Source organism: Mastigoproctus giganteus, chromosome 12 (assembly GCF_048544385.1).
Source record: "Mastigoproctus giganteus isolate SK-2022 chromosome 12, ASM4854438v1, whole genome shotgun sequence".
Taxonomy (NCBI): Eukaryota; Metazoa; Arthropoda; class Arachnida; order Uropygi; family Thelyphonidae; genus Mastigoproctus; species Mastigoproctus giganteus.
The window spans coordinates 89,256,760-89,272,158 of NC_143586.1; the positions used below are offsets into that span (position 1 = coordinate 89,256,760).

General features: G+C 39.4%; 1 protein-coding gene across 3 annotated transcripts in view; it reads right to left on the minus strand.

The window, feature by feature from the left end:
- Positions 1-2,300: 2,300 nt before the first annotated feature.
- The window catches only part of LOC150077257 (two pore potassium channel protein sup-9-like), a 66,727-nt gene continuing 53,628 nt past the window's right edge, over positions 2,301-15,399 (minus strand). For all 3 annotated transcript variants that reach the window (XM_090386126.1, XM_090386123.1, XM_090386124.1), the window contains exons 2-3: positions 12,592-13,092; positions 2,301-3,182 (exon numbers count right to left, since the gene is read on the minus strand). In XM_090386126.1, coding sequence (XP_090242252.1) covers positions 2,362-3,182; positions 12,592-12,874 — 1,104 coding nt within the window. In that variant the 5' untranslated portion in view covers positions 12,875-13,092 and the 3' untranslated portion in view covers positions 2,301-2,361. The remainder of the gene's footprint in view (positions 3,183-12,591; positions 13,093-15,399) is intronic.

Sequence of the window (15,399 nt, forward strand, 5' to 3'; positions counted from 1 at the left end):
GTTTTCAAACTAGGGTTCCTCTAGCGAACGACAAAAATACTACGTCTAATTTTATAATTAACTCCCACGAAATGTTCAATATACAGTCTTTTTCGCTTCTGTTTTACAAAAATGATACCTAGCAAAAAATAAATCTTATGCAGAACTTCTGCAGGACACTTCGCTGTTTATATGTCAATGATAGTTGAGCAACATTAGTTAAATACTACAAAAACATTAAACAACAGTCTTACGTTACATTAATAAATAAATATGACAATGAGGAACATCTAGAGAATTACAACACATGTGTAATGGCTGTCACACTTTGGCAAATAACTTGCTTCTGTTTTACATAAGCAGAAACTGTTCTCACGCAACAGAACATTTGAATTATCTCTCTAGTAGATAGAAGTGTTCTAACCCAGCTTCTCTCGAGATAATGATTTATAAACAAAATGTACATGAGCAAAAAACAGCTTCATGCCAGGTGAAACACTCTGCTACAAACCATTTAACACCAACACCTTTCTATGGTATTAATGGTGCAGCGTTATATCATGAACAAAAACAGCTCCATGATTTATCACTACGTGATACTCTACTACAAACTATTTAATACAAACCCTTTCTCTATGGTATTAATTTCTAATCAAATCGGTACAGAAAGACAACATACTCCTACTCGATGACATCTTTATCCCTAAAATAGTCTCCACAAAGACAGATCTGAAATAATATTGCCAGGCATCGATACATTTTATTACTCAGAATTGACAATTTGTTGAAAGAGACTAAAGCCTTGGAATTCTTGTAATTTATAACACCCTAAACGATGTCTCTGACTTATTAGAGAACTCGATCTCGGCTATCAATTAAGAAAAATTCTTTTGCTGGAATTTACATAATTAAAATTGTTTTTCTAGTTTTGAAAATTAGAGAAAGGTTAAATATACTGGATGAGGACAGGACACTTAGTTTAATTTGCGCGTGGTTAATATTGTAAAGCCAGTAGGCTTTAATGGACTGACAGTTAATAAAAGGAGAACCGTGTATATATCGGATTCTTCGCTTATCTTAATTTGCAAGATTAAAATGAATAAATGCGATCAGTTGGAGAAAATCAATGTCAACAAATAAGCACTATAGTATCAAAGCTCATACGAAGGCTCGTTCTAGTAAAATTCTTGCATCTTAAAGACTTATAATAAAAAGATAATCATGTGGCTCAATCCTAACTTTCCTAGTCTTAAATGTTCATTTGGAGGATTAATTAAGCTGTTTATCTTTAAAACTACTAATGAAATATGATATTCACATAGCTTTATCCCATTGTCACGACTCGAAACGTTCAATATACATTTCGAGACGAAATGTTCGAGAAAGACAACTTGAGAACAGCAACGGCTTTTACTTCTATTGGTGCATCGAGTTAATGTAACGTCGGGGACTCATGAAATAGTCCCTGAATGAAGAATTCGGTGACAGATTTCAAAAGTCTGGGTATCTTCTCCTCGCTATTTGACAGTTTCTCTATATATGGAGATGATTGAAGTCCAAGGATGCCATGACTTATAGAGAAAAGTTTCATTACTGGAATTCTACAAATCTCTAAAGATTTTTCTAGCTCGTGGAGTTTGGCAGTAAGAAAATTTTCCTCTTCGGTAACATTCGCAATTGCGAGCAGCCCTTTTCAAAATTGAAAGTCACAGACAAACGGATCATGGCTGACGAATTTCAACTTCGTTGTTTCAGAGCACCAAAATAATTTTCTATCAATTGATGTTCTTCACAAAAGAATATCAATATAGATATCCTTATGAAATTTCCATTAATCGCTGAATTTATTTTGTTCTGATACAAATTAATAATAGTTGCATTTTTGTGTTAATATGCTTTAATTCACTTAAATTTTATAATATATAAATATAATAGTATAACTTAGGGCTGTAACGCGCGGTTACCTACTGAAAATTCCATCATGCCTTTGTTGAAAAGTTGCCCATGCCTGAGTTAGAGAAATAAGTAGGATTGAATGCTGTTATTAATAAGTAAATAACGTGATGATTTAAACTAATTGGTACTAGTAATATACGATTGATACCAATAGATAAAGCATTCAAAGCTTCTCTTACCAATCGCTTGCTCAATGAATACAGAAAACTCGGTTTATAGCCATGGAGAATGTTTCAGTCAATACAAAATTATAACTGTAAATCCGTAAATTCATTGAACTATGTTTCTAAGAAGCTTGTCAAAGTCTTTGATCTTTGAATTAAAGCTTCAGTCATTGTTTCTGTTAGATAAATTATTTCGTCATAATTAATTAACCTAGTCCGCCTTTATAGAAAAAACACTAAAATTACTACGGGAAGGTTTTTGTCAAATGGAAGCCCTTTTCTGATTCGCTTCGAAGTATTCTTCGGAGAGATCTGATTCCGATTGATGGAGGGAGTCCAGGATGTCATCTTTCGTGTCTGATGGACTAATGATATTCATTTGAAGCAGGTGTGGTGATCTACTCAGAGATCGCCTCAGCGCGTATTTTTGGCTGGTTATTCTCTTATGGGGATAGCACGAACACGAACACACCGACGTGGTGTCGTCGCTGTCGGAACTGTCCGGACCGTGACCGGATATGATGCTGCCATTAGCTGTGATGACGTCACCCTCCAACCTCACCGCTTCCTGAGCTGCACTTTGAGCCTCTGCCTCGTCTCTTCGCTCGTCCTCGGTGTTCATAGTGAGGAAGCGAAGGACGAGAAGGTTCATACCTGCAGAAACAACGGAGAGGCCGAACAGGATGAAGAGTAAACTGAAAGCGACATATTCGGGGTATTTCTGCAGGGCACTTTCCTTCTGTAGGGCCACATAATCTCCGAAACCGATGGTGGTGAGTGTAATGAAGCAATAATAGAACGAGTCGAAGTAGTTCCAGCGTTCGTATTTTGAAAACGCTGCAGCTCCGGTTGTCATGACGAGTGTGGACAGTATCGAAACGAGACAAATAAGATGCGTTTCGGAGACATCGCTGTTTCTCATTCCGAGACACTGCTTGCAGTATTTCAGCATGTAGGCCACGAATGTATTCAATCTCTCGCCGATACTTTGGAAAACTACAAGTCCCAGTGGAATGCCGGCCAAGGCGTAAAACATGCAGAAAGTCTTTCCTCCCCAAGTGGTTGGAGTTGAATGGCCGTAACCTGCAAGAAAAGAAATGTGGGCATTTTTACAGTGACTGTAAAATTACAATTATAATTATCACATCTAAATTATCTGCGAAATCTTAGTGTGTGGATGAGCTATAAAAGCATAGCTATGTACTGTTTTTTGATTCTGCTTTTCACATTTTGACCATTATGTTAGCAAATAATGGTCAAACTATGAAATTCTGACCTATTGTTTAATTTTCAAACAAAAGAAAGAAAAAGGCCAGGAACCATATAATTTGGAATTCATTAACATCAAAGCTAGATTATTTATCAATTTTGCCCATCCTGAAATGTACATAAGGTAAGAAACCACCTACTTCATACACATTTTAGGAGGGATAAAAACTCCAACTAAAGGAATGGAAATAATTGATGAATAATTAATAATGGGTATTAAATCTAGTATTTTTAATTTCACTGCAACATTGAGCTGAGATTTTCTGAATTATTGAGCGGCTATCCACTTTGTCTTTAAATATAATATCGCGCGAACCTAAATCCATATATTACATCCTCAAGTAAATTTTTGTGCTTCTGTAGAAAGTGAATTTGTGGAGATCAAATTTATGGTCCTGGTGAAAGCACCACATCAGCTGATTTAAAAATGTATAACAGCAATATTACTGAGAGGAACAGTCGTAAAGTTAGGCCATAGATCTTATATGGTCTAAATCAAAAAACCCGGAAAGCTCGCACACTGGTGAGCAGAATATTATTTGATTTTACTCAGGTCCATTCTATCCTTAAAAATGCTCGTAAAATAGCGCAAATCCATGGGAAGGTTTCCAGTGCCGAAACTGTTGCGCAGCAGTATTTTCAGATTTGTGAATGCAGTAAACATTTTGATCAATACTGCGCGATCATCTGACCCCAACGGCTTACTGGATGTTCTGTTTCAACAGATCAAGACTATGGGTGATTTGAAAACACTGACTTTTGAAACATGTGGTGTATTAATTGATGTAAGGAAATCTGATTTACTTGCAGGTCCAGTTATCTATCAGACGTTATGTTTCAACAGACTATTCACATTAGTTTTATGTTTGCGAAGTCAAGGCAAACTCAGAAAATACACTTCAAAAAGTTAAATAACTTAAAAATAGCGTTAACGTTGCTCTGGTTACACTTCTCCAGTTTGCGAAATGGTGATCAAAGTACAGGAATAGCATGAAGCCGATTCTGGTATCCTCCAAGCTAATATATGATAGGAAATTAGATAATCATCTCTTCCAGATATGAGGTTAACTGCCTTTTAAGCAGTAATTAGCCAAATAGTCCTGAAATCAATTAAATCGAGAGATTTGACAGCTCTTGAAGACCCGACTTATGATTTAAGCTCGATGAAGATTCAGTATTCATCCTCTAACGTATTATGCAACAGATTTCACGTGTAAATTAAAATACTTTCTAATAATGTGATACATGAATAAGATACGAGTTGATTATTCCAGTAGGCACCAAATAAAGACTTCCTAACAACAGCAATGTGTTCCCAAAACAACAGCTTGGAATCCAGAAACATCCCCAATGGTCTGGACAACATTACATCAACCTGACAACAAATTCTGTAAAAACAAATACATTTTGTTGTTTTTAAAGAAGTTATTTTAAGACCAAGTCTGTCCGAGTATGAAATGGCATCCGGTATGTGTAATTTGAAAGATTCCTCCCCAAAACTCGAAAAATCTATGGAACGCCTGTCGATAATTAGGTCATCAGCTAGGGCGGAATAATTTTGATTAACCATCAAGAAGGGAATTACGGTGGCAGTAAGACTCTCGCTCTGGGCAAACCCACAGAAACGAAGCGAATTTTCTCTCTGAGAATTATGAAAAATTATATATTAACCAATACTTTGGAAAAATTCTTTCACTAAGGGGTTTTTGGTACAAGGAAACGTCAAAACAAATATTGACAAAGTGGATACCAAAGGGGCTAACAAGGATCCGGTTTATTAAACAACAATTATCTAAAAGACAAGACAGCTGATTTATCTGAAGAGTCAAATGCAGCACACATAACAAAAAAAAAATAAATAAAATACAGAACATGCAATTCCTTCCTTCTCTGGATTTACAAATCTTTCACATTAGCTAATTCAAACATGCGACTGCAGATCTACGTTCACATCCACAGTGAAAAGTTTTGACTCCGTTAAAGTAATTTTCTAGACACGAAAGGAAGGCAAAATTTAAATAATTTTCAGAAGCCGATATCTAACTGAAATCGGTCTAAATTCCTCTATGGCCACATTCTTTTAAGAATATCAACGACCTTATAAATTTACCAATTCTCTGGTAAAAATACCCTCATTATGTCCATTTTTTTGTATAAACGTACAACTCTGATATGTTAGTGCCAAGGACACTAACATATGAAGAAATATGTAACTAAGCAGCCTTCAAACAAAAACTTGGAATTTCACAATATGGAAGAGGGAATTGATCTGGAAGACTTAAGAATCTTAAAAGGATTTCTTGATTATGTTCAACTTTAGATAATTCAGAGGAACAAACTGATAGGATACAGAATACTAATTGCTTTCAGTGAATCTGAGGTTCAGACCACCAGGACTTCAACTGATCAGTTAATACGTGACATCGAGTTAACCAAAATCGCGCAAAGCTACATGGCAAACCAATACCGCGCGTTATTAAATGTTAGGAAGCGTAGTAATGATGTAGACAGAGTCCCAATCGGTCCTTGCTATCTCCAATAGCACGAACTGACCGGGACGCAGACAGAACTTCAATTTTAGATGTGTGCAAACTATTAGCACAGCTAAAGACTAAGATGGTATGATCAGAAGCAAACTGAATCATTCAATTTTTGTATTCAGTAAACTTTTAAACAAATATTTTTTTAAAAAATTAGTTTTCCGATATCGCAACACCGCCTCCAAGTTTACCTTTTACTTCTGTTGACAAAAATATCTGCGCAATCAGATGTATGATGGCCAGTACTGGGAGAAATAAACTGACAAAAAATGACTGTCAGAAAACGAAAACTATATTACTGATCCACACGTGAACTACAACATTCTATATGATCATCCTTGACGTCTTCAGTGCAATGAGTTGCACACGGTTGATCTCCAGTTGTAGTGACGATGAAAACGTTTCTCTTTGGTTCCTGGTTACCTCTTTAACTGTTTTCAGTTCTCGTGATGTCGTGGGAATTCCTGTATGAACTCCGGAATTTGGTATCCCCCACATACAGAAATTTTCTGATATTATGGCCTTGAACGTCGAAGCCACCTACATGGAAAGCAACGGAAATTACCCTGCTTTAATATTCGCTCAGGAAATCGTTGACTTGTTAGCCAATGTGGAGTATTGCCTTGCATAAAATAACCTTTCCCGTTGCCTGTCAGTTTTGTATGCCTTCGTTAAACTGTGGTAGCGTGTGTTACGATATAGGCCAAGATGAAATGAGCAGTGAACCCATTCAAAACTGTTACTTTAACGTCACCAAGGGGACTTTTATTAGTGGAATGTTAATTCTAAACGTAGGACACAGTTTTGTTTTTACACCACCTGACAGACTGCAGCGCGCAAATTCGAGATCCTCATAAGATTTTGTTGGATCATACCACATTTTCTTCCGGCCCTCGCAGTTAGCAAATTAGTTATCACAGTCCTCCGTTCACGGCCTCACTGCACCAACTATCTATCTCGGGTGAAAAAACGAAGCCCATCCTGTTGAAAGGGAAACTTCAAACCCTCAGACCCCCAGTCATGAAGATAAACAACATACCAATCAGATTATATACTGAAGTTAATTACCTAGGCCTTCACATAGATGCGACCCGCACCTTTCATCCTCACCTGAAGTACTTTGCCATTAAAATAAGAAAATATGCAGCCATGATCAGAAGAATAAGCCGGGCTGACTGGGGTCTGAAGCACAAGGCCCTCTATCTAATCTACAAAGCGATATTCGTACTGATTGTATGGTATGGGGCCTCCATATGGTACACTAGAGCAATACTTGAGCGGAACAGGCATAAACTGGATTCAATTCAGCGATTTATGCTTCTGTCTGTTACCAGGGCGTGCCGCACAGTCAGCACCCCTGCGCTCCACGTCATCGCAGGATTCATGCCCGTCTACCTGGAAGTACTGAAAAGAAGCCTCTACCAGCGCCACAAGAAAGGTATTCCCACCCAACTACTGGATCTGCATCTGGACCTCACAAATGACCATAAGCAAGAAAAAAGGCGTGTCGCCAGCCACTTGCAGCGTGTATGGCAGGAGTCCTGGAATACAACAAATAAAGAAGTAACTAAGAAGGTCTTCTCCACAATCGCCCTTACGTATCCCAAGCCTCTTCCCTGGTATTCACCTGGACTGCAGGCAACCTTTCTGCTTACTGGGCACGGCCCATTCCAGCAAAAGTTAACAGCGCTCGGTATCGAAAACAATCCTTACTGCCACTGTGGAGATGAGGAGTCCTGGGTCCACGTCATGTACGTGTGCCCCTCATATGATGATTACCGCCTACGACTCTTCACCGAGATACAATCCAACCCCTGCCAACAAGAGCACATCCTCATAAACGATGAAACATCTTATGCAGCCTTCACACGATTTGCACAGGCAGTTGTTAACACCAGACGGGTTTATCACACCCATGACAGACCTGAACGGAATATTCCACCACCATTGCAAACCTCAACAGGGGTAGAATAAATGCGTTACCCACATCTTACTCTAATTCGTAGTGTGCAGGAAATTATAGCAACCAAAGCTATCATGCAAATCCCTCTCTGGGGTAGGATTATGCTGGTACCCTGTTGTGGGTGCGGGATCTATGCTGCTGGCACTCTGCTGAGTGCGGAATATCCCTTCAGAGCGCAAGGCCGATCGCGCCCATACGGGGGCACCTGCCCCTGTGACTTTAATTCCCTATACTCTCTCCCCCAATTCGCCTTAAATCATTGGGTGGGCCCTTCACCTTGGTCCATCTCTGTTCCTTACTCTACATTCTGACCCACTCTACTCTTACTCTTAATTCCTTGTGTGCTCTTTTCAAAGTTATTATTTTTTTTTTTACTTAGTCTATGTCAGGAAGCTCAGGCGACCCTGGCAGAGACCAGCCAGAGTATAACGGGCAGCCTGGCTCACCTCCCAGTGGTGGTGGCGGGCAACCTAGGATCCCACTAGGGGCCCTGTGGCCAAGCAGCCCGAGACAACAAAACACAGTACTTCATAAACCGCCGACCGGGCTAGCCAGGTAGGTAAAGTGCCTGCCTGGCAACCCAAAGGTCGCGGGTTCGAATCCCGTCTCGGGCTTGGATCAAAGTACTGCAAAAACCTTGGGAGGTGCACTATGGCCGCAGAAGCCGATGCGCCAACAATTACAAAAAAAAAAAAAAAAACTTCATAAACCAGACTACTTTTTTTTTCTGGCCTTTGCAGTTCTGCATTCCATGGCGCCTCCGTAGCCAGGTGGGAAGGAGCAGCAGTGCGTAGCACACGCTTCTTGATTAAACCAGGGTTCGAGCCTGTCACCACCAAATACGGAGGATGCGGAAAGGTCAGGGAATGACCACCGCATATTCCCGGAGAAATATGGTCTTAGTTGCTAATGCTCCTAAAAACTCAACTGCATTCCATCACCGAGTACATACGGCGCAGATGTGGGAAACCATCGGTGGCGCCTGACCCAAAATACTATGCCACTAGTCTTCCGTTCACCCCGACAGGCTTACCTCTACTATCCTGGTCCGGCTCCTCTGCCGTGAATGGCTGCTGGAATGCTCCTTCTTGGTGTGGGGTCTTTCCAATAATTAGGAGCCCAGATGAAAATCACTATACCTACACTACTCACATCTTCATCTGGCCTTGGCAGTTTTGCTTCTTTACAGTTTTGTGGGGATCACTGCTACCACTGACAGATACTATGTCCACTAGTCCTCCAACATCATATAACAAAGGTCTGAACTGGGATACCGTTGCTGATGCGAAGAACGCTTTATTCACGCGAATAAATTAGTCGGTCTCTGTTTCAAGGGTACTTTGGTTTTTTTGGTCCCAAAAAGTGGCAAAGTGATCGCAAAGCTTGCTCGAGTAACCTGGAATTGAAATATCATTTATTAACTGGTACAAAGTCATCTTTTTTTTTATTTACGGGGTCTTGTAGTACGTCCAGCCCATTGTCTCAATATCGTTTATCAAATTTCTGACGGTTTTGCTAGAAAGTGAACCACGAAGGGAGATGATGTAATTCGATATTCTCGTGGTGAAACCAGCATTGCATACCTACATATACCAGTGCTTCACTAACTCACCACATTATACTCTCTGTCAATAGCTTTGACAGAGAGTGTAACGTGGTGTTTTTATATAAAAAAACAAGTGCAACGTAATTTTAATGACACCTAGCAAACACTGATGGTTGATGAGAATTCATCGCGTGATATTTAAAGTGCGTTTGAGTTATTGCGTGGCATGTGTGAAGTGGTTCGCCATCATTTGAATATTGCAGGGTGTTAAATGCTTGTGTATAGCCCAAACATTTTCTACTTTTACAAGTTCATAGTGAAATTTATGAAAAAATCTACATGGCTGTATTTAAAATGGGTCAGTTGTTTAACTTTTGATTTAAAAAATCAAACTATAAAGCATTCGGTCAAAAGAAAATATATGCACTGCAGAATTATACGGCATGCATTCCGAATTTCAAAACATCAGAGGTTAGGAATAATTAGTTATAAAAAAAAAAATTAGAAATAGTATCTTGAAAGGTTGACAAAAATCTAATTCCAATTGCTATCCTGTAGAACATTATTGCCATGCCAGAATGCGACCTTTACAGGCGCTTTTCATTTCTTATTTAGAGTTTTTTTTCCTAAGTTGTCTGTTAATCAACTGGTAATATGTGGGGGTGTGCGCGTTAGATATTTTCTCAAACAAATGTGCCAGGAAGTGGGATCTCGCCGTGACACATTGGTTCTTCATACTAATATTCGCTAGTTATCAAGGGGTAAAGTTTTTGCGAGATTTTATGAACAGAGAAATGAGTTAAATAAATTTACCCTAAAAAAACCTGGACTTTGTTGTTCAGTTAAATGATGAGGAGCGGTGCACAAGCCCTTCCCATTTTGATTGATATTTTAAGCCATTTAAACAGCATAAATATCAGTATTCAATGGAAAGAAGAAAATGTGCTAACTCTTCAAGTGATAAACTCAATGGTTTCTTAATAAAATTTAAAATATGGAAATCACAAGTGGAAAAGAAGCTGCTTCAAATGTTTCCTCTTACTTCCGAAGCAGACTGACACGGGATAGTGACATCTTGACTGATTTTAAATTACCACTTAGCTCTTGAGGATAAAATGAAACAATGCTTGATGCGGCGACACAAGTATCTTTGGAGAAACAAGAACAACTCGTAGAACATCATTCGGACTGCACTGCAGCTTAAATATGGTGAACTATCACTTCTAACAATAACCCGCGCATGCAGGACTGTCAGTACGCATGCGCTCCAGGTGCTGGCGGGGTTCTCCCGCTGGACCTGGAGATTGTCAGGTGTGGCCTGTCATACTACCTATCTAAAGGGATGCCCGTCACATTCATGGGGTACACCATCGAACTTACAAATGACAGAAAGACAGAAAAAACCCGATTATTAGGGCATCTAAAGCAAGAATGGCAAACCCGCTGGACAAACAGCACCAAAGGAGAAGTGACAAGGAAATTTCTTCCGGACATACACAAAGTGTACCCTAAATCACCGCCTTGGCTCCACCCAGGACTGCACTCCACTTACCTCCTGACGGGTCACGGACCTTTCAATGAAAAACTTGCAGCCTTTCGGCTTGTGGAGGACCCACATTGTCCATGTGGGGAACGCGAGAGCTGGCAACATTTGATGCACCAATGTCCACTGTACGACGACCTACGTGGAATCTTAATCACCAGACTAACTTACTTACCTCAGGACCAAGAACACCATCTCCTGGACAGCTTCGACGAATATAGTGCGCTCGCCAAATTTGCACAAGACTTATTTGCAAGAAGGAGAACACAAATTGCAATCAATAATGCACGCCATTAGCCCAGGGCTCCCTGCAGATGAGCATCCAAACTGAACCAGACTATGGCCGTTATGGTGGGACCTCACTCTCCCTGTCTCCTAGAATTGAACATCCATTGCAAATGATAGACGATCCGACACCATATATGCGGACTCCTGCTAGACAATGATCTCTTTCTGGACGGGACTCTTTCTCCCATGTGCGACGCAATGACTGGACCACATGACCACAGCAGCTCTGCTGCAGCACGCCGCCTGGCGTTCTGAACTGGGCACCTTTGCCCAGTTCACTTTTAAAACCCCATCCCTAGGCAGGGAAGGGGAAGAGATAGGCCTCTGTCTCATCCCCTCCCCTGTCCCCCCCCTTTCCTCCCTGGTGGGGCTTGCTCCACTGACACTCCTGGGATCGCCTTCTCTTTCGTTCCCATACTTCTACCTGTTCCCCCCAGTCTTCAGTCTTCCCCCACTCTACCTTTACCGACCGTGAATGTCCCACTGCATGCTGCTAAATTTCAATGTAAAAAATTAACCTAACCTTCATTTAAAACCTATCTCGACCTTACCTAAACCTCTAGTGTCTACCCTTTTTTTTTTTTTTTTACATAGGTCCTAGCCACTGAAATCTCAGGAAATTAGGTGGCAGGGCCTGCCAGAGTAAATAATTGTAAAACTGGTGTACCTGGTCTGCCTCCACGGGGCCAAGTGTGGGCAACGTTGGGCCTCAGTAGGGGTCCAGCGGCTAAATGACCAGATTAACAACGGTACACGACAGTACACATGTACAAAATCCATACACTTTTAAATCTCTGGCCTCAACAGTGTTCTGTTTCACATGACAATGTATACTACGTGGAGATGGGGGAAAACCCCTGGTGCCGTTTGACACGAATACACTTTACACTTACTACAATTTTGGATATTGTCGAAGGGGGGAGTACCCAGCAGTAGCAGAATGAACGCTGTTAATCTTTTCAATCACCTACCTGTGCGAGCTGGATTTTTCAGCACTAACAACGATTAAGAAACGCGAGAGAATTCTCTCAGTTGAACAGGAAATGCAGACATGTTTGTCGTCTATTCGCGGGCGAATAGAAGTTGTGTAAGAAACGACAAGTTTGTTTCTCATTAATTACTCAAATCTTTGAAAGCCATCTAATTTTCTGTTTAAACCAGAGATAATAAATATAAGAATCGATTAGCATTTTAATTCACTTTAAAATTAACTTCAAAGCCCATTTCAAGTGATGAGAACCAGAATGAAATTTCTGACATTTCATATTTTGAACATCAGTGTCCAATTTAGTGTTTTGTGTAACTGATATTACTCACCCACATTATCACTGTTGCCTACTTACCAATGGTTGTCACGACAGTTGTAGCGAAATAAAAAGCGCCCGAAAATTTCCACTGGATTCCAGCTTTGTGAGGAACACTTTTAATGATAACCGTGGTCCAAACCGTGTAATCCTCGTCACTGATGTTGTACTTCTGAATGAACAATTCTTCAACGTAGTCTAGCACCAACTTTTGTCTATCTTCGTTCTCAGACTCCAATGCATCAAAAATAGCTGCTCCTACCAGCAAGTATGTGAAGGTGCAAACTATTAGAGAGAGCGTGCGCACGTTCTGTCTTTTCATATCTCTGATATTAATGTATTTTTCCAGAATTGCCCATTGGGGCTTTATTTGATGAAAGCTACATGCATGGGTACCTTGCTAAAGGTACTGCGTCTCACTTGAAATGGTCGTGCGACCGCTTTGCTTAGGTTCTAAATGATAGAATTTGAAGGTGAATTTATTCTGTGCACATCCTGAAAACTTCCTTTCAGATGAAATTTGGCGTCTAATCAATCTTCCTAAAAGAGAGAAATTATATTTTATTAAAATCTAACCCTAATTGTTTAATTACATTAATATGCATGAGTGTAAACTTAAAATACAATAGATTACAATTAGTTTCATGTCATAAAACTCGTCAGATTTTATAATTAAGTTCCAGGACCAAATTCATTGCACGCATGCCAAAGCACATAGGATCACGATGTAACACGTTTGGTTTTTAATGTTCAAAAACCAAACTGATGATGGTTCTTTTTCTTTACTACTTAGAAATCGTAAACTATCCGTAATAATTCTTGCATTAATCAACCATTCTTCCTCTATTTTCAAATGTGACAAAGTTTTTTATAATTGATCTCTACAAGCAGAGAATAATTGAGAGAATTCAAATTAAATTTGTTTAATTCTTATGATATATAGAGATCGTCTTGCCTTTCACCGTGGAAATTATGGAGCTCTTTGTGGGCGCTTCAGAATCGTTTGTTCACTCCATTCGACAATTCCATGGGTCTTTTTGTCTACAATATCATAAACCGTTGTCGATTCTCCATCTCTTTTTGAACAAATACCTTTCACTGTACCCCGCTTGAATTATTGTTATAAAACTAATTTCTCACTGCCTGTTGCTCGACAACGCCAGGCCGTATCTTCACTGATTATCAAGAAGTTTTTGGTAAAGCGTGGGAGTGTGGAGCCAAAACCATCCATCCCCCCTGATTTATGAGACACACTACGTTTTTTTTCTTTAAATTGTTTCATTTCTGGAACTTAATTGTCAATTATATACTAATAAACCAACTGTATCTCTCATCTTTCTTTTATAATGGACTCAATAAGATCGAGGTCTAGATAACCACAAAAGGATTTTTTAAATGAACTAATCAACTACTTTATTTTAGTTGCTTAGTTCGTTATAGGCTTAAATTATACACGCGAAAATATTTTAGAGAATTCGTGATGAATATGTAACTAAACGAAAAGGGAGCACCTATTGTTCAAGATAATTATGGAATTTATTAGAAACTAAGAATCCACTGCAATAAGGAGAATTAAATGAAATTTCCGGTGTTATTTTAATGCAGAATAATTATTAACACTGATATGAAAATCCAATAGCTTTCACTTTGGCGTTTTGCCAAAACGTTTATCATTGCCTTTTGCTGCTGGAGATAAGTTTCTTCTCTGGAACAAGACTTTTAGTCCAGCCATAATATTTCAGCTTTATGTATTTCTGATGGAATATATTGAGCGTGTATAACCATGGATGGGCAGTCACGGTACATCGATGGCCTTGGTGGAAATATGAACTTTAACCTAGGATGCACTGCATCGATATTTGGCCACGCATCCTCTTGCATTAACGATTCATTGTACTAAATGGCTAATGAATCTTGCTCTGCAGGGTGGTAGATATCATTAGCGCTAGAGATCAATGTCTGAAGGTCGCTGTCTAGAAGCTGAACTGTATGACAATATTTTACGTCTGGCGTGTTAGAAGAGCACTGATCTCAAATGAAAGTTTTCTTGACAGTAAGATATATAATAAGAATGCTATAGTATCCTTATTACGAAGAATGGGCTACAGGACTATTCAACGAATAGTCCTGTAGCGAATCAATCAACAAAAATTAAGTCCATCTTCCCTGTACTACTAATAAATTGTCTCCCCATTCTCTGACTCCAAAGCATCGAAAATAGCTGCTACTAACAAGGATGTGAAGGAGTATTTATATTTCTTCTTAATATTCAACCCATTTCGAGTTCGTGGAGCGAATATGTCAGTGAGATAGGTTTAATCTTCCTAATTTTGCTACAACGAAAACTTCGACATTAAGTAACTCGAGACTGCTGAAGCCGGTACGATTACAAAGCTTTAATCTAAGAGGATAGCATAGAAGATACAAAAATCTCGCTACTAGATAAACAGTAGCTTGTGTACCGTGTGCGTACTTCCCAAGGGAGTGATTATAGCGAGGTGAGCTGTTTAACTGCCGCGAATTCTTTTTTTTCAGCAGTTAGAAAGACCATATTGCCTTCTGTTGAGAATAGTCCTACCTGTGTAGGACTACTTGAACTTCTATGCTAGTGGGATTAAATGTAACAAATTAAATTGCACTGAATAGAAACTGGAAATTTAAAGACCAAGAGATGAACATCGCTGTGTGAAATTATCCATAAAGTATGTACACAGACAGAATGGTATGGATGGTAGCCTTCAGTATAAATTATGAAAAAAACAGGAGGGGGAAAACGGACATCGTAGCATTCCATATTAAACAGCATTAAATATTCAACCTCAAAGCCCAGCGGATGAGACAGTGTGA